The 18744-nt window shown below is 40.8% G+C and overlaps 2 protein-coding genes across 2 annotated transcripts; one reads left to right on the top strand and one right to left on the bottom strand.

Moving 5' to 3' along the window:
• Window positions 1-82: 82 nt before the first annotated feature.
• Window positions 83-7126, bottom strand: scyl3 (SCY1-like, kinase-like 3). The gene is made up of 14 exons (XM_020081123.2): window positions 6840-7126; window positions 6552-6736; window positions 5619-5804; window positions 5049-5162; window positions 4855-4911; window positions 4669-4771; window positions 4445-4556; window positions 4289-4366; window positions 3897-4036; window positions 3583-3770; window positions 3076-3247; window positions 2074-2244; window positions 1163-1989; window positions 83-692 (listed from the first exon to the last, which is right to left on the bottom strand). Exons 2-14 carry the CDS (start codon window positions 6714-6716, stop codon window positions 630-632), a joined length of 2376 nt encoding a protein of 791 aa, XP_019936682.2. The 5' UTR covers window positions 6717-6736; window positions 6840-7126; the 3' UTR covers window positions 83-629.
• A 1290-nt stretch (window positions 7127-8416) lies between these two features.
• Window positions 8417-16293, top strand: lpxn (leupaxin). The gene is made up of 9 exons (XM_020080739.2): window positions 8417-8700; window positions 9572-9657; window positions 9799-9866; window positions 10525-10621; window positions 10907-11149; window positions 11280-11453; window positions 11925-12006; window positions 12112-12260; window positions 14589-16293. The coding sequence occupies exons 1-9, from the start codon at window positions 8652-8654 to the stop codon at window positions 14853-14855; spliced, it is 1215 nt and encodes a 404-aa protein (XP_019936298.2). The 5' UTR covers window positions 8417-8651; the 3' UTR covers window positions 14856-16293.
• Window positions 16294-18744: the final 2451 nt, after the last annotated feature.

Below are 18744 nucleotides of genomic sequence, written 5' to 3'. Positions count from 1 at the left end.
GGAAGAAAGTTTAAGTCTTCACTGCCTGAGAATAGGTCAGTGGGAAACTTCTGTTTCGAACATCGAACAGAACAGGGACATATCCGATTCAGTAAAGTCTTTATTTCACCATAACCCAAAACTGCTAATAAATTATCTCATTCCTATTCCACATTCATTCAAAGTGCAAATCAAACCCAACCCACTCTGGACAACTTCCCAAAAGCATTTCTAGATCTCAATGCCAGTAGTGAAATTGGCACATTTAAAAATAAAATTAAAATTAAAGATGCAGAAAACAGGATAATATTCACCTCTGACTAAGATCTTCATTCATTTCCAGGTGACATATCAGTTGGCAAAATTAAAAGTGGCTTCATTTGTCCAAATCTGACATCTGATCAGCAGATGATCCTTCCAGTTCAGAAGAAAATTAGCTTAATGAACATACTGAGAATAAAAGTAAGAACCAAGAAAACAGGATAAAAAGGGCTCAGTCCATCCCATTCATTTTTTATTCTGACTGCATCATGTTAAATGAGAACTGGATCAGTTGGCTGTGAAGTGGTCGCTTCTAGAGATGGAGGTTTTTCCAGTTATCAAGTCTTTTGCTGCAGATAAAAAAAAAAAAAAAAAGGTTGGAGATGTCATCACCAGGCATTCTCATCCTCCCAGTTCAGGTCATCTCCATCGCCCCAGCCATCTGTTTCCATCTTTTGACAGAAAAAAGAATAAATAAATAAATAAATAAATGGAAACTAGGAACAATCATCAATGAGAGGTGAGTTTTTAAATGCTCAGTTTTTTTTTGAAAAACAATCAGGTTTTTGGCTCTTAAATAATTCAAACTGCTTCCAGTTAATTCTAATTTGCTGTAATAATGATCAATCACCAACCACCTTTGCTCTTGTACTGAAAGTAATGAACATTCTAACTGTTCTTCATAAAAAAACGACGACAAAAAAAACAGGAATATTACACATTACTAGTTACTGAGGTAGAATTCTACTCTTGGTGACTTATCTCCACCACGTTGTGTTTTCCATCTGTTCTTGGAAAGGACCAGAAACTTTTTCTACCTCTAAAATCATAAAATGCTCTAGATGATGTTTGATTGTAGCATTCCTTATATTGTGTACAAAAACACAGCTGTTAAACCTGTTCATTTGTCTAAGATGCTCACCTCTGTCAGGTTGGTAGCTGCAAACTTGGCAGTGAGCGTTACAGTGTCGATCAGTGAGTCAACCTGCAACAATTTAGAGTTTTCTGAGGACGCCGACAGTCCAGCGTCACTCACACTGCTTTCTCCCAGTGAAATCACAGCTGGAGAAGACAGCTTAATGTCTGGGACCATATCAGCAAACAAATCCAGCTCTGGGTCCTGTTTGACCTTTTTCTTCACCTTAATGGTGAACTCATCCCCCAAACCTCCCGTCCCATGATTCTTTAGTGCCTCTGTAGGTTTGGGGTTAAGGGTGGAGTCCATCTCCTCTTGAGCCCAGCCGTCGTCCCACGAGGAAGCGATCTTGCTCTGTGTTGATTGTCGCAGTGCTGAGGTCAGTTTGAGAGGTTTGGAGGATCCCAGTCTTGATGCTCCTGGAGCGTGTTTGACAGGTGAAGCAGTTGTGCCCCCTCTGGGTGGTGTGAGTATAACAGGGTCTCCTGAAGGAGCAGTAGGGGAGAGATCAGAGGTAGGTTCAGTGTCCTCAAAGTCATCCCATGGCTCCTCAGTGTTGCGGTGTGAGAGTAGCTGGACTGGATCTGCTCTCTCTGAGGCCTGAATGTGGATCTGGACTGACTGTCCAGTTCTCTTGCTCTCTTCAGTGTCACTCCAGTCAGGCCAGTCTTCCACTGGGCCTTCAGGTCTGTCTGGCTGCTCTGGGCTGTCTGGCTGCTCTGGGCTGTCTGGCTGCTCTGGGCTGTCTGGCTGCTCTGGGCTGTATGACAATGGCTTTATCACACTGTCCTGATGAAGGCCATTCAAAGGTAGAGACATCGGTCTACTCACGTCTGAAACACACAACACAGAGACTGAGTTCCACGAACAATGATGTCAAACTGTTGAAAGGATTCGTAATAAGGGTGATGTTATACCTGCTTTTGGCACCAGGGGGAAACTTCTTGGAGGCTCTTTCCTCTCGGCTAAACTACCCATATTTTCGAGCACCAGGCCTTCAGTCCCTGGCGGTCGGGAGAATAAATTCAAGACTTTGGGGGGTTGGGCCAGCTGAGGGTGGGAACCTCCAACCACATGGACAGGAGAAGCTAAAACAAAAATAAGAAAGTTTAGAGTTGACTAAATTCATACATGATTTGTCAAGTATGCAGATCCTTCTCACATTATAGTATTCGACTTGGAGTTTTTAAGCCCTTGAGCAGTTTGTATGTACAGTAATGTGATGTCTAATCGGCCAAAACCAGATTCTCTAATCTGAACTGTTCCATTTTGAAAAACCTGTTTCTTGAAGTATTGAGGTGAGCAATGACTCATGTATGGCAGAGTGACCATCCCAATCCTTTGTGCTTCCTCATGCCTTACAGCTGCAATGGTCTTCCTGCGGCCAGTTATTTACAAGTTTGACATTTTATTTGGTTTTGATCAGATATATAATGCAACACTTATATCAACTTATTAAACCAGTTACAAATCTAGGATTATTTTATACGTCACTTCCGACTGACTTTTCTTGATATCTTGTTTTGATGAGATGCAGGATCATAGAACTTGAACTAGTAGGTGTCTGACTAGTTCACCCAAACCATGCCTGAGGAAAATGTATGGGTTATTCTCTTGCCACAAAAATGTTTGAAAAATAAAAGGTTAGCACACCTATAGCTCCTGTCACAGGATTTATTTGCCAGTGTCATTTGAAGAAGAGCCTCGTGCTCAAAACAGCAAACAAATCCTTTAAGGGGAATTTTATTGATCCACCAGTTTTCCCACAGAGTTTTTGACTGAATGTCTATGTTTTTTTGATGTTAGTCTCTTGCAACCTCAACAACTGCAGATGAACAAAACATGTGGCCACAAATTTCAATGTCAGTGATGTATCGACCTTCATTGTAAATGTCAGTATTAGGCCCTGTGCTGCTTACTTTCAGGAGTGACCTCTGTAGACTTGGTGAAGTTGGGTGTGGTGCGTTTAAAGACCTTGGTTCTCTCTCCTCCAACCACCACTTGGGCTCCCAGCAAGGGCACCAACACCGCCAGACTCTGCAGCGTCATGGCAACCAGAGAGTCATTGGTGTCTCTCATGCCCAACAAAACCTGCAGCCAGAGGAAAACAAAAAGATGTTATGTAACTCAGAGATAATTACACACAGACATTTAGCAGTGACAACCCAGCCCTTTTCCCAAGTTACATTTGCATGAAAAAACAACCTCTGCTTCCTTCCAGCATTTTGTATGTTTCATAATCCATGTTTTACATACTATAGCAATAGTGATCAATATTTCTTAGAGTGAGTTTGCTAGCTGATTCCCTTGCTAGCTGCTTTAAGTCTGTATGCTCAACTGATTGAAACTCCTCTGAGCCTTACCTCCTTAAGTAATTTAAACACATCAGACAAGATAACATATCTGGAACTGTGTCAACACTCCACCTGAGGCAGGATCTGGATTTTGAGCTCTTCGTGTGAGAAGAACTCTGCGTACATGTGGATGTGACCCAACAGCACGATCCGTACGTGTTCCTCTTTGACCTTGTAGAGCTTGAGAAGCTGAGGGATCACGTGTTTACGGTAAAGAGTTACAGACAGCAGGCATTCTTCACCGCCACCACTACTGGAATCTGTTGACACAGGTGGAAATGAAGAGGGGAAGTCTAAGCAACATCCACACTAATTTTACACATCAATTCTACGTGAAAGCTTCTTTAGAGGGTCTGAGTTGTTTTAGCAGCAAGAGTGGAATTTACCCGTCTTTGGCCTTAGAAGATGAGGCAGGAAACTTTTCACAGCCATTGGTTCTGCAAAAACTAGAGTGTTGAGGAGTTTGGGGACAAGACGTGCAGCTGTCAGCTCCTCAGGGAGACTCTGGACCCGGTCCAAAAGAAACCTGCACAAACAAATACACAACCAGCATGTTCAGGGATCCTTGGCGAAAACAGTTCAACTTAGAATTATATGGAAAACACTAACAGACCTACAATATTGCACAATACAATTCTGAAAGTTGAAAAGTAAGAACTGCCTTGGTAAATAATGTATGACACGTTTACGAAACTATGTTTTGCATTTACACGATGTACAAACAGCAAACAAGCACTCTTTATAATAAGTAAACCAAGAAGAGCATATTGTTTCTCACTTAAAGAATTCATTCTTTTCTTCTTCAGTCTTCAGGGTCAGACTCTTGAGAAAATTCATCACTTCCAGAAAGTCGTTCCTGTTCATAGAAAAAAAACACTGGTTAAAAACAAATCAATGTTATACTGTACAACAACAGCAAGTCGATCGCACAAACCTGAAAAAGTCATGAGTCAGCAGGGAGCTGAGTGGAAGTCGGCACAAGGGGTCAGAGTTCAGCAGGCCTGCCTGCAGGGTCTTCCCCAGACTGTCAGACAGCTCCTGCGACACTGGAAACAACAGAGGAGGGAGTGGGGTTGAAAAGAGCAGAGAAAATACACACTGGACAAATGTGACATGATGTAAGATGAGGTTTGAGGTCATGAGGTCACCTCTACCCACCATAGCCATTCAGGAGAGGGATGAGCATCTCCACCATCACTCCAAAAGAGTAACAGTCTCGAGAGTGAGCATGTTTATCCAGAAGCATTTTAAAGCCCTCAACCTGCCAACAACATGTTTCATGAGAACATGTAAACAAAAGCAGAAGATATTCTATTTGTCAATCATGACTTTTAATCTCTTTACCTGCTCTTCTGGAGGAACACAGCTGGCCTCTCTCACGTTCTGGATGCTTGTGAGAAACTGAGTTCATGGGGGAAAAGGTGGAAAGTGAATCTTCAAATGTCTGATCTACTGTAGATACTTTTAACTTAATTAAGGAAAATACAATGTCAAACATAGATTCTTGGTATAACACTTGTTATAATTCTACCTCTCACCTCTGGGGTTGCTTCAGAAAACTTGCAGACGGTCTCCATCCCTCCCAGTTTCCAGTGACCATCTTCACTGACGTATACAGATGCAATGCAGACGTTGTTATGGCTCGATTTACCCTGGTGGAAGAGGAAGACATGTTATAAGTCACACTGCTTATGACCAGAAACACAAAACAACCTTAGAAGTTGGGCTGTCATCAAATATTCTATATTTGATTATATAACCGAATTGTAAAAAAAAAAAAAAAACAGGGATTGGATTACTGTCTGCCTTGTGAGATCTTGCATGGCAGTGGGCAACTGCACAGTACTGAATGCACTGCATGACAGACAGGAGTCACACAATGTATTTAACAACTTTTTAGAAATAATGGCACAGGGTTGACAACTCAACTTGTTAGAAAAAAAACTTTGGGTTTTAGTGAGTAAAGAGCTAAATTGTGGAACCTGAGTTCAAATATTGAAAATATGTATCCAATTGAGCACGGACAGATATCTGGTATTGCACCTAAACAGCCTTTTACACCTTTTTGCCTGGATATGTCATGTTTAAAAGACATGGTTTTTGCTCACCCTCTCGTGCAGAAACACCAGCGCCTGCAGGAGGTCAAAGATGCCTGCGCAGATCTCCTCTGGGGAGAGGCTGTCCAGCAGCAGCTCCAGGGGCTGCACACGCTCTGTCACCAGGTGGATGCCACCATCCTGCACTGAGCAGGACAGGAAGCGCAGCAGACATGGGTGCCTCAAGGTCTTCAGGTGCTGCAAGAAATTAAAGTATTCATTTGTTTTGTTTTTTTTAAAGACAGTGACTGTCATGCTCCTGTGGAGGATCATTGAGCAGGAACTGGTTAGACAGCCTATACAAAGCATACGCACATATCTTGGTGGCTTTGTTACCAAATTTGTTTGTTAGTTTTTTTGTAAGAAAGATTAGCAAAAAACTACTGAACGGATTACCAAGAAACTTGGTGGGAGGATGTATCGATCAGGGAAGAACCAAAAATTCAAGTGCATAGATCCAGGATTATTTTTTTTTGTTAAAACATTTAGTGAACTGATATTTATGAGTTTGTAAAATATGGTGCAGCTTGATTGTATTTGAGTGGACTCTTAGGGCTTGGCGGATGTAGAAGCTTCTACTGAGTATCACTCGAGTTTCTGGAGAATTGCAGAAAACCTGATCTGTATGAGGCACAAATGATTAAATTCCGTGCAGTCCATTTACCTCTGAGAACTACATCTTGTCTATGTTTTATACATAGAACATTTGAAGTGTGATTTATGAAGGGTGGGAGGCTGGAGGATGAGAACAGGTTCCTGCTTTATAAGATTAGGACGATACATTCGTAATACTGTCGGTGCACTTCTACGGGGGTTTTTAAGCGTCTATGAGGACTTGTCTCAGATATCCATTATTATTATTATTATTACATCATACTGCTGCTGCTGCGAGGCAGCTCCGTCCAGTGTGACAAGGCACCGGAAGGAAGCTTCTGCATTAACTACCTTGGCAGCTTTGTTGACTTTGTCTTCATTGTCTCGTTTGTGGACGAACACAGAAGCGGACTTTCCATCCTGGAGCAGAGCTGAGTACATGGTGAGTCCGGAGGGCAGGGTGAGCAGCGGCTCCTCCAGGATACAGCTCCGCACAGCGCTGCTCTCCGCACCCATGGCCGCGTTGAGTCCTGGAGCTGTGGCCAACGAGCAGAGGACAGGTGGACGTTAAAGGGTCAAGCTGCAGCGTGCTGTTGTTATTCATTCAACACGCACAAATAAGCTGTCACCGGTGAATACCTGTCTGCCCGGACTGGATGTAGCACCGCTGCTGTTAGCTGCTGCTGCGGTCAGGTAGCCTGGCTGGCTAACCTCGGCTACGTTAGCCAGCTGGTCATTGCTACGCCATTCTGCCTCCAAAGTAGCATGCTATCCGCGGTGTGCTACAAAGTCAACCGAACACTTCTCTGCAAAAATATGAAACTGTTCATTTATATTGAGACGACACGACTTAGTTCCTGCTCGCTGCTCGACAAGTCGACGATGCTAACGTGGAGCTCCGCTGTAAACACAAACCTTTCCGGTTTCAGAGCAAACCACAGAGCAGGGGTGTTACTACTTTAAAAATGTTAGATATTGTCATAAAAAACGAATCTTTGTAGGATTTAGTAAATTATTTTGATATTGCATATATTTACTGCACAAAAAATATAACCGTGTTCATTATTATATTTCATAATTCGTTTTGAATCAATACTAAACCACACACACCCCTGCTCTGGTGGCTAATGGTTGCAACTAGAGTGGCGCGAGTTAACGCAGGTGTGCGCGCGCGGGGCTGACATGGAGAGACAAGTGAAACATGGAGGCTGATCTGAGGTCAGCACACCCAGAGTGTTTTCGTGTGTTAATTCTGACCTCAGTGAGCCGAGGCCCGTCATCCTGACTCAGTCAACACTAAATCCTGTTTCTAACAATGCAAATGTCGTTGAATCACGTCCAATGACAATAAAGACAATCTGAATCCATGTGAGAGTTCGTGAGGAGGAACCACGTGTGGTGAGTTTATATGATGTGAGAGGAGAGCATTTACACATGATCACTCATCTTGATTAGCTTCTGCAGCTCGTTCAGTGACAGACTCATCCACCCACGCTGCTCCACAGAACGACACAGGAAGTCATTCCTGCCTGTTGCTGTCAAACTGTATAATCACAACTTGTAAATAAGCTTAAACATGTATACTGTGTATACTTAACTTACATGTCATGTTGATCTATATTGCAGATTTATTTGTACTTATGCTCATCTTTTACTTTTTACTTTTGTCTTCTTGTTTAATTTGATTTATTTTGATAACGCCGCATTTTTTGTTTAGCCCTTACTCTCACTGCTATACCTGCTTTTTCCATCGCTGGCTCAGGAGCCCTGTGACTTTTTGAATTTCCCTCCGGGGATTAATAAAGTATTTCTGATTCTGATTTCTGATTGTACACTACAATAGAGATGGAACATTTCATTTATATTGTTAATTATATGTTCTATTAAAGTAAGGCCTCATGATACAACGTAAAAAAGTACAGCTATTTTATAGTTGTTAAACCTTTAACTTATCCATAACATTTGTATTTTTAACTGATGATGAACAAACTATTACAAACCTGCAAAGCACAAAAACTGTGAGGTCAGTTGTCTGACTAAAACCTTCAGATGAACTAGTGCTAATGTTTCCAATAGTGTGTCATCATGCATGTCTATATATGCAGTATACAGGCACGTGCACAGACACTTTTGGGGGCAGGTGCTCAAGCCAAAAAAAACTATGGGTCTATCTGTGCACTGCCTGTCTATATATATATATATATATATATATACAGTATATAATCAGCACTTCACACTGTGGGTTAGACTTAAACACATGACTCCACTGAGCCCCAAGTTTTTGTCTCACTGACATTGTCCGTGGTTACCTCTTCATTAAACAAACTATTTTTTATCAAACATGAATATGTTTTGTTTCAGTCGCAAACACAAACCTTGTCACAGGAAGTGACAGTTTTGTTACCTTAGAAACTAACGAGCAGGAACAGAGAAAAAAAGAAAAACACTCACATGCAAGTAGGTTTTGAGCTGAAAGCAGGAACCAACATGGATGAGCTCGGTAAGATGACTTTCTTTCAAAGTGTCGATCGTACTCAAACCATGGACCTACAGTGTTTATTCATATAGTCTGATGAGTGTGGTGTGTGTAGATTGAAACTAGTGAAATAAAGATCTGATGATTTAATAAAATACTTACAGTACTGTGGTCTGTGACTCTCGTACTGTAAGACCTGTACTTTGTAATGAAGTATGAAAAGGATTTGAATTACTCTTGCCATTTCTTACATTTATTATGTCCAACTTTTGTTTTGTATTTAAATGCAGTATTTTTTTGTTTACTGACATTTTATCCAGAATGGTCTTAAGAGTCCTGATCTCCGCAGACTATCATGGGAAAATAAAGGTTCTACTGATTTCATCAGAAAAACTAAACTTTAAAATGTTATTGTTGTATTTTTTCATGTCACTATTCTGTAAAGGGTTTTTTTTTTACTTCAAAGGAACCAGATCAGATGTTTAAGATTATTGTGCTAAAATCAAACCCTTTTCTTTTTCTACATTTATATGTTGTTCGCTTTCTCAGAAAAATACTTTATTGATTTTATATGTTTTTCCATATGTGGAGAAGAAATTTTGATTTCTGGTTTTCAAGGCATTACAACATTATGTAAAGTTTCACTTCTGCAACGTGCACTCCACACCATGACTTCCTGAGGAAACTGACTTGCATGAAGTCACATCAACCCCTGATCTGTACATCAGGGTGTTTCACTCTGCCTGTCCTACATACAGTATCATCTGGATTAACAGTTAGCAGCCCAGTGAGAACAAATCAATGTGTTTTAGTGGTTGTGTGACTACTGTGCTGTAAATGCATGTGTTTATGTTTAAGTGTGTTTGGAAAATGTATGGACTTCATCCTTCCACAGATCTGCTGTTGCAAGAGCTTGCCCTGAATGCAGCTGCCCCGAAGACTGTCAGAGAAAATGTGGGGAATGTTACAGATGATGGCGAGGTGACAAAGCAAAACCACAAAAATTAAAACATTATATTGTTTCATAACTCTGCATCGTCACCTTTTCCAGATTCAGATCATCACATTTACTTAATCTTGGTACTTGTGTCATGAAAACATCTGTACATTTTGTGTCTGCAGGTACCAGGTGCAGGCTACACTGGACTCAGCAAGAATGAAAAAGACTCAGTCAGCTCAAATGTCTACAGGTGAACCACAGGCTCCTGTTGATGCCTGATTCAGATTATCATCGTTTAAACATTCAATAAGAAACTAATAAATTACCTGAAAAATTGTATTTCAAGGTTGTTAATGAAAGTGTGTAGATTCATTATCATATTGCACACAAAGATCTTGTTATGGGTCTGTAAGCTTTGCACATTGACGCTGAAGCACCACTTAACAATTTCTGTTTCTGTTTCCTCTATAGATTTTGATCATTTTGTTTTTTTTACATTAATACTGCTAATGTTTTTTCTTAAAATGTATAATCCCACATTACACAATGTGTAAAAAATCATCAAGGACCCTGAATCATGTTCAGAGCCACAGTCCAGATGCAGACTATATGATATCAGAAATGTACCTTAAACATGAAAGAATCCAGTAGATGAAGTCCAGGTTGTAAAAATTTACCAAATAAAAAAATCAATTCCTATAAATATAAGTATTCTGATAAAAAAAATCCTATTCATGTTCTTCAATAGACACAGGCAACACATACATTGCACAAAAGGTTAGAGTTATTGCTCTGTTAACAATTGCTCATAATAGTTGTACATAATGGAATCATCAGTGTTATTGTAAGCTGATGTTAAAATTTGAGATATTGTGCTCTAATGTTTAATTTCCCTCTCTGGCTTTCAGTGACCTCCCAGCTCCCGTGGCAGCTTCTGTGGAACCTGACTCACCCACTAAGGAGCTGGACTCCATCTTGCAAGATCTGATGAGTCTGGGAGAAGAGGTCAGTTAAGTGTGTCCACATGCATGTGCCAAATTCATTTAAATGTTGTGAAAGTACGCAATGAGGATCATCTTTCTCAGTTATCTTGTGTGCAAGAATTGTTCACAGGAAATGAAATTGAGCAAGTGGATTTACGAGGGAAATTGATCAATCTTACCAACAGAGGGCAGCATTGTACTAATCTCAACACTGCACAATCATAGAATGTCAGTATTGGAGCAATGTTAAATATTTTCAACTATAAAATCAAAAACCCAGATTTCTGTGCTCACATGTATCATTTAGGAGAAAGCATCTTCAACAACCCCACCACCGCTTACACAGAAGCAGTCGGTGAAAAGAAAAACAGAAGGGAAGCAAGAGGAGAAGAAGGAGAGCAGCAGCTCAGCAGGTTCAGACGCACAGACCATGAAAACAGACACTATAGACGACCTGCTCGGAGGACTGAGCTCTGACCTGGAGAAGATTGGCGTACGCACCACAGCCAAGGGCCACTGTGCTGCCTGCAACAAATGCATTGCTGGAAAGGTACAGTAAAGGGAAAACCTTTTAAATACATGTATTGTATATTTTACAATTCTGCAAAAAAAAGATGCTATATTCATATGTCTGTACAACACAAGTGAAGTTACTTATAAATATTTTTTCTGTTTCCCAGATGATCACAGCGCTGGGTGAGGTGTGGCACCCTGAACACTTTGTGTGTGCAGTTTGTAAGACGGAGCTGAGCACCACAGGCTTCTTTGAGAGAGATGGACGGCCGTACTGTGACAGAGACTACCACAACATCTTCTCTCCTTGCTGCGCTTATTGCAAGGGGCCCATTGTGCAGGTGAGGAGGGATCGATTCATTACAATCATATCATGGGAATGAAAACAAGGAGTCCACCCCCGTCAAAATCTGACTATTAAAATGTATGTTGTGGCCGTTTATTTAATAAACCCAAAAGCCTTACTAGTTATCCCTTTTTGATTGATAAACACATTTATTGTGTCATATACTACATCCATTCATTTATACAACTATCTGGTTTGGATTGGATGATGACATATAATAGGAAAAGTACATTCTTCAATATGTATCCCACATGTCATCTTAATAAATAGAACACAAAACCATATTGGGTTCTGCAGACCAAAGTCATTAATCAGAAACTAATGCAATTTTCCCTGTGATTCACTTCTACCATACATATTTTTGTGCCCCCGCACATGTGAACATGTGAATTGAGAAAAGTCTTAATAATCCTTATTTGACGTTAAAAGCCTGATGTAATATTTCTATATGTGGCTGGTTAACCAGAACATCCTGACAGCCCTGGACCAGACCTGGCACCCTGAGCACTTCTTCTGTATGCACTGTGGAGACCTGTTCGGAAATAAAGGTTAAAGGCTTGTGCATTAACTTCTCTTCACTGGAAACCACTTCTTTGACAAATACTTTCACAAGTTATCACATGTACAGTCTCAAAATTGTCTTGTACTTGTAGGTTACCTCGTGAAGGACGGGAAGCCATATTGTTGCAGGGACTTCTACCACCTATTTGCTCCCAAGTGCTCTGGCTGTGGGGAGTCAGTGAAGGAGAACTACCTGACGGCAGCTAATGGCACCTGGCATCCAGAGTGCTTTGTCTGCGCAGTAAGCCCTTTCACCTCGGACCACACACGTGGCTCCGAGTCGCACACTAGCCTGAGAATGAATGAGAGAGATATCCACACGTTGGCTTTATTTGCAACATTTTGCCCGCGAGGCTGATGAAAACCGTATGCCTGATGAATACGACGCGGTTGAAATGATGCAAATAAATCAGGGAAACCATATTCCTCAGTGAGGGTATCTATTACATTCTCCTCAAACCCACTTCTCTCTGTGTGCAGCATCTGGTCGAAAAACGCTTCAGTGTGCAACTCCACTTCTGCTTCACTCCTGCAGTTGTTAAACATGAAACGCTCTCAGTGGAGATGCTCTGACATGAGGTAGCAGCTTCAACTTTAGTATATTGTACAGTCCTTTAAAAATAATGCAGAAATACAATGTCCATAAACCTGGAAATACATAAAATACACTGCCCTTAATACCTGTCATCCAGAAAATGGAATACTTCCAACTGTAACTACCTAAACAAATCATTACTGCAGTTATATGGCTCAGCGTTGGCACAGAACCCAAACATTGTTTTATACAGAGCAGCGAGGTCACAGTTCCACCTGGTCCTTGTTGACCCATGTCTCATTCCAGAGGGCAGGAGGTCAAACACTCCACAAAGACGCTGAAGTGGACACTCCAGAGTAGACCAGCCTTTTTTTCAATCAACGCCCTGCATGAAATTAATGAAGCAGTTCCTGCAATTTAGCACCTTTGAGCTTTTTGGTCGCGCTCACGAGCTCGTTGAGATTCTCAAACCGTGAACGTGTGATGACTCTCCTCTAAAACATGCTGGTTCAGGAGAGAGTCATTACGTTACAGTTGTTGTTGACTTGTTGCAGACTGCAGAGAAATTCTCATTCAGCGGATTATTTTTATTGTTAGAAAAACTTTTGACAGAGCAGAGCAGGCGACATTTTGATTTCTTAAATGCAGGTGTCGCTGATGTAATTAATGGATTATTCCACTGATGTGTTCCAAGGCTTTAGTTTTGCACAAGCTGGCTCGCTGTCACAGCACACTGGCACATAGGAATGGAACTATAGCCATCACCAAGGTTAAGAGTTGCACCTGCACTTTTGCTGCTATGACAAGTCAAAGTGTCTGCCAAGAGAAATGTCTGCAGTCAGCTAATATGTGCAGCTTCACTTTCCAGACCCATTTTAAAGCAGTTCTTCATGGATTGTTAACAGTAACGCTGCTATAATTCTTTTTTTTTTGCTTGCTCTTTGTCAGTAATCTTGCCGCAGTGTCATCAGATGCAGCTTAACTTTATTTTACAGCTGACCACTTTTCAAAGTATTACCACAGGATTATAGACTAGGTTTCCATATAGTTTTAACAGAATCTCACATTACAGAGATTTGAAACAAATCAATCATTCAATTAATCAATCACTATTTGCCTCATAGGGCCTAAGTTAGGTCCGGCATCCTCTGCACCTAACCCTCGTCAAGGTGAGGAAAAACTGCAAAAAGAAATACATTAAAAAGAAATGCAAAAAAAAAAGAGAAGTGAGGGACCTCTCCCCCAGGACGGACAGAATAGAGGTTGTGTGTAACAGAGCACATCAAGGAAATAACAATATGTAGTTATATGATGGAGTTCTTTCATCACTCCTCATCTGTGGGCCCTGAATTACAGTGGGTTGTTACTAATCTAATGGTTGGTGGTTTGATCCCCAGCTCTTCCAGTCTGCGTGTCAAAGGGACAGAGAGTTGGTAGATATAGAAGCACTGTATGAGTGTGTGTGAATTGATGAATTTGACTTATTAGTGTAAAGCTCTTTAAGTGATAGAATCATAAATCCAGTTTATTTCATTAAAATCACGCTTTCTAAGAATTGTATCACAATGACACAATAGCAAAATCAAGACTCTCTGCTCGATGCGTGGAGCTATACAAAATACACATCATCATTGTCCATGTTCCATTTTTGCTGATCTTAAATGTTTGATTAAGCAGGAAAATAGTGATGTCAGATAGATATTAATGTCAGCATGTCTGTGAAGTCAGCACCAAGGGGTCAGCTTTAAAGAATAATCAATTTCCTTCTTTATGGAACTGTGAAAATATTTTGCTCAGTGATTAAATAACTCAGTAACATTACTAAAACTATGCTCTGCTTTAGTAACAATAGTGATGTAAGCATCCATTTGGAAAAGTAATGAAAAATCAATGGTAAGGTTGTTGAAAAGCAAATGTTCAAACTGAAACGTAAATATCCTTTGTGACCATCTCTTGCCTTTTTTCTGCCTCTCTTCATCCTCTCTCCCTCTTTCCCTCCATCACTCTCCCTCCCTCCTCTGTCTTTATACCCAGGACTGTCTGAAGCCCTTCACTGACGGCTGCTTCATGGAGCTGGACGGTCGACCCCTCTGCTCTCTGCACTTCCACTCCAGACAGGGCACCCTGTGTGGCGGCTGCGATCAGCCCATCATGGGCCGCTGCATCTCCGCTCTCGATCGCAAGTTTCACCCTGAGCACTTTGTGTGTGCTTTCTGTCTGCGGCAGCTCAGCCAGGGCATCTTCAAGGAGCAGAGAGGAAAGCCGTACTGCTCAGCCTGCTTCAACAAACTCTATGTGTGAGGCATGCAGGGCGTAAACACACAAATAATGCAAAGGAAACAAACTGTATCATTGCCATTGTTGAGTTTATGACTTCATATTATGAATGATAAATTAAAATTAGGCAGCTATTCTTATTTGCATTGTACAGAGGAGCAACTCTTCACATTTCACTCTCAAGTGATTTTGGATTGTAATATGATCAGTTACATGGTTAAGTAGGATGAGGAATGAGCTGTAAATGCAAACATTGTGCCATAATTAATGACATGGTTGTAAAACACATGGAAAATACTTGTTTCCTAATGTAAAGGTATTGAAGAAACTTTTCACATGTGAATTTTGGATGGTTCTGTTGCTGACACAGGATTTCCTAAATCACAATTACTTAAAATACATACACGGGGAAAGGAAAATTCAGAGGCTCAGGTTTAATCCATGGTTTCCACTGAGCTATCCTCAGTTTGCCGTAAGTCTTGGCAGAGCAGAGACACTCCAGCCGTTCGTCAAGGGGCTTGTCTATTTGGCCTGATAGCTTTTATTGGCATGGAAGTGGGACTGGCCTGGAGTCAACGTGCCAGGCCGAGTCTCCTCTTACTCTCACTGACCGTTTGGCCCTTTAACGCGCCCTGGATTCAGACAAGCTCTTCATACTCCACACAAGCTCCTTTATAGCAGCTCGTGGAAGATTAATGAAGGTGCTGAGATGAACAACGGTGGTTTCAGGAGGTGAAGAGTTCCTTCACAGCACAGCATCTTGTCAGCAGCTCACTCTGACTGTCGCGGCACAAATCAACCACACAGTGCTTTAAAGCTTTGGAGAAAAAATAACTTTGGTGATGTGGTATTTTTTTTTATTGTTGCCTTACATAGTGGATGATATGTAAGGTGGAGAAAACTTGCAAAACTTGAATCCAAGTCAGGACATGGATCAACAAAAGGAAATATGTTATTTAAATGTCAGTTTTTTTGGTCAGCTCTGCAGAATCATATCATAGAAAAATCAGTGTTTTACATTTATAGATTTTGCAGCTGCACAAATCTCAACAAGCTCTTTAACTCAGCCTAAACAGACATATATGCATTAAGCTACAAAATGGATTTTGCAGCAAGATACCCTTCAATTCAAATAAATTGAATACACCATCAAGGGAATTAAGGGTCATGAGAAGTTAGAAATCTTTGCAATTGCTTTTCATGTTCCAAAAATGGAAAGCAGGAAATCAAAAAAACAAAAGATGTGGTTAAAAACCTTCACTAAATTAAAAAGTCAAAAATGAAATTACACTTAACTTGAAACTTAACATAAATTGATGCTTTTTTACAATCTGAAACTGAATTGCTCCCTTGACTTTGTCTGAAGAAGAAGTTAGATTTGGAATTGTAAAAAAGGATGAATACTGTAAACTTGACGTGTCATTCATATATTTGATCTAGTAAAATGATGTTCACAAATAAATTTACATCTTGCAGTTTTATTTCACTTTTTGTGTGGATGTAAAAATGTAATCACGTAAATCAACTTTTAAAACTCATTAATTCAAGTTTGTTCATGTTTTAAATAATTTTGCAGCTTTTGATATATATTTGTATGAAAATACACAAAATGTATATTTGTGTAAAAAATTTAGTATTTTGCACACAATTAATAATGAATTGCACTTGAATATTTTCAACAGTGATGTTTCACAAAGTCTAAGAGATGGACATACATGTTTTTTTTATCTGTGCATGTGACACTGATCTGAAAGGCTACAAACTAAAATCAGCCAAGACAGAACATATTTAAATGCAAATTCCTGAGGTGTTGAAATTGTCCTTGAAAGCTCAAATTAAGTCTCTAGCTAGTATGTTGAAGTAGTTGAATTTCAAATCAGTGAAAGTTGAACGAAAGGTGAAAACCAAACCTTTCCTGAATGTTCTAATTCCTGCAGAATACTGACTTCAGTATTTTTGTCAACGTCAAACTGAATCTCATCAACTTGTATCTTATCTTCAGATGAATACCGGCTTCTGTTTGTCGACCCTGTTGGCAGCTTTCTCCAGCTTTTCTTCAAACCGGTTTAGAGTTCGCCTTGTGGAGTAAGTGTGTGTGCATGAGAAACGAAGGTGGGCATTAATCACTCTGTCATCGCTGTCAGACCGGGCCCTTCGTGGCCCCTTACAGAATACGGACCTTGCATCATGGAACAAGTGTGAATGTATCGTGTTCAGTCAAGATCCAAAGATCGTAAGTGTTTAATGATCTCAGGGCCTCGTGCCCAAATTCCTGCTGCACTCAAAGACATACTGTAATGCAAAATGTTAGATATGTTAAAATGCACATGAGAGATTTAAGTTTTGTGACACTACAGGAAGTGAACTTTCCAGCGTAGAACAACATCAACTTGGATTTTATTTGACATTTTGACGTCTCGCACAGCTGTAAAGTTCCACATGGTCACATGGCTTGAGGACTGATATGTTCATTCTAGTATTTTTCTTTTTCTTTCTGCACCATCACTGTCACAACTGCATGTTATTATGAGAGGACCCAGCTGCCAAAACTGTCTCATGAGTGGGAATACTTGTTTAATGCTGTCTTTCCTACAAATGGCTTCAAAGAGCCATAAACCAGCGGTTAGCTTAATTTTAGATTTGTGAAAAACCTCAGACACACATGTATACACTAACCCCTGGCTGTCCAGTGGGTTCACTGAAGTACAGACAACACCAGAGCCGAACGAAGCCTCGAACTGAGCAGTAGAAAACAAAAATATGATGCAGGGAAAGATGTTCTGGCATCCACAGGAAAAAAAAGTGAGTGGTATCATATGGCTGAGTGAACAGGGAGGAAAAGCGTTCTCTAGCACGTAGTAAAAATGAGAAAACATGAAATGTGAGTGGGGGTCTTTTTAAAAGGGTGGCGAATAAATGGCCGTCTGTGGAAAGCCGAGAGTGTAACTCAGGTGACATTTACAGCAGTGAAACAAAGTACGAACAGTCTGGGAGTGCACCGGGTCATGAGATGGCAGCTCGAGCTCCGTAGGGGAGGAAAGAGGGAGTGAGGAGTACACTGGGACAAAATGGATACCGGTGCTGAGGGAGGCCGGGTGAGGAGGGCAGGGGTTGAGGAGTGTAGTTGCGAGCGTTACCCCTGCGTGACACTGAAACCCAACACTTACCTCCTCTCCTGTAAAATGGCTGTGCCCGCCGGGCCACCCCCGATGGGGATGGCTGAGCGGCCCGTCCAGAACCACACAGCCCCTCTCAATCACACCTGGCTGGCCCGGCCCTAACCAGCTCTCATCAGCTTTGAAGCCTTTTCTGTCGGATTGGTCTTATGTACAGTCCGACTCATTAATCAGCACATTTGCTTGTAGACACACGTGCAGGGAAATGCCAGTTGGAGAAAAGTCAAGTTGCAAATCAACCCTTAAAATGTGAAATCACAGCTCCAGTAGGTACAATAAAAGCTGGAGGGAGCAGATTACAATCACATCATTACGAGACATGTCCACGTTTACATACTGATGAACTTTACAGTTCACAGCACACAAATGACAAATGATGTCTGAATTATAACAGCTTATATTTCACTTAATGAATCTGTCACAAAATGTTTATTTTCACATTTGCATTACTTGAGCTGGAGTTACCAAAATAAACCAGTGTTTTTGATCTAACTTCAATGATGTAAAAAAAAGAATCCTGTTAGGTAATTCAACAAAACATAATCATAATTTGCTGCCATTAAGAATCTCTAAGTGTAGAGTGAATGAGTTTGTTTAACATGTTGATTTTCAGCATTGGCTCCAGCCACATGCGACCCTCTGAGGATGAGCGGGATGGATGATTGATGGATGGATTTTTATAGCGTGCACCGCCTCAGCAAAACCTGTTTTATGACCCGGGAATGTTAATTAACTCT

This window comes from Paralichthys olivaceus, chromosome 3 (assembly GCF_024713975.1).
Source record: "Paralichthys olivaceus isolate ysfri-2021 chromosome 3, ASM2471397v2, whole genome shotgun sequence".
In the NCBI taxonomy this organism is placed as follows: domain Eukaryota; kingdom Metazoa; phylum Chordata; class Actinopteri; order Pleuronectiformes; family Paralichthyidae; genus Paralichthys; species Paralichthys olivaceus.
Note: the sequence above shows the minus strand (reverse complement) of the source record. Positions and strands in the feature narration are given on the sequence as shown.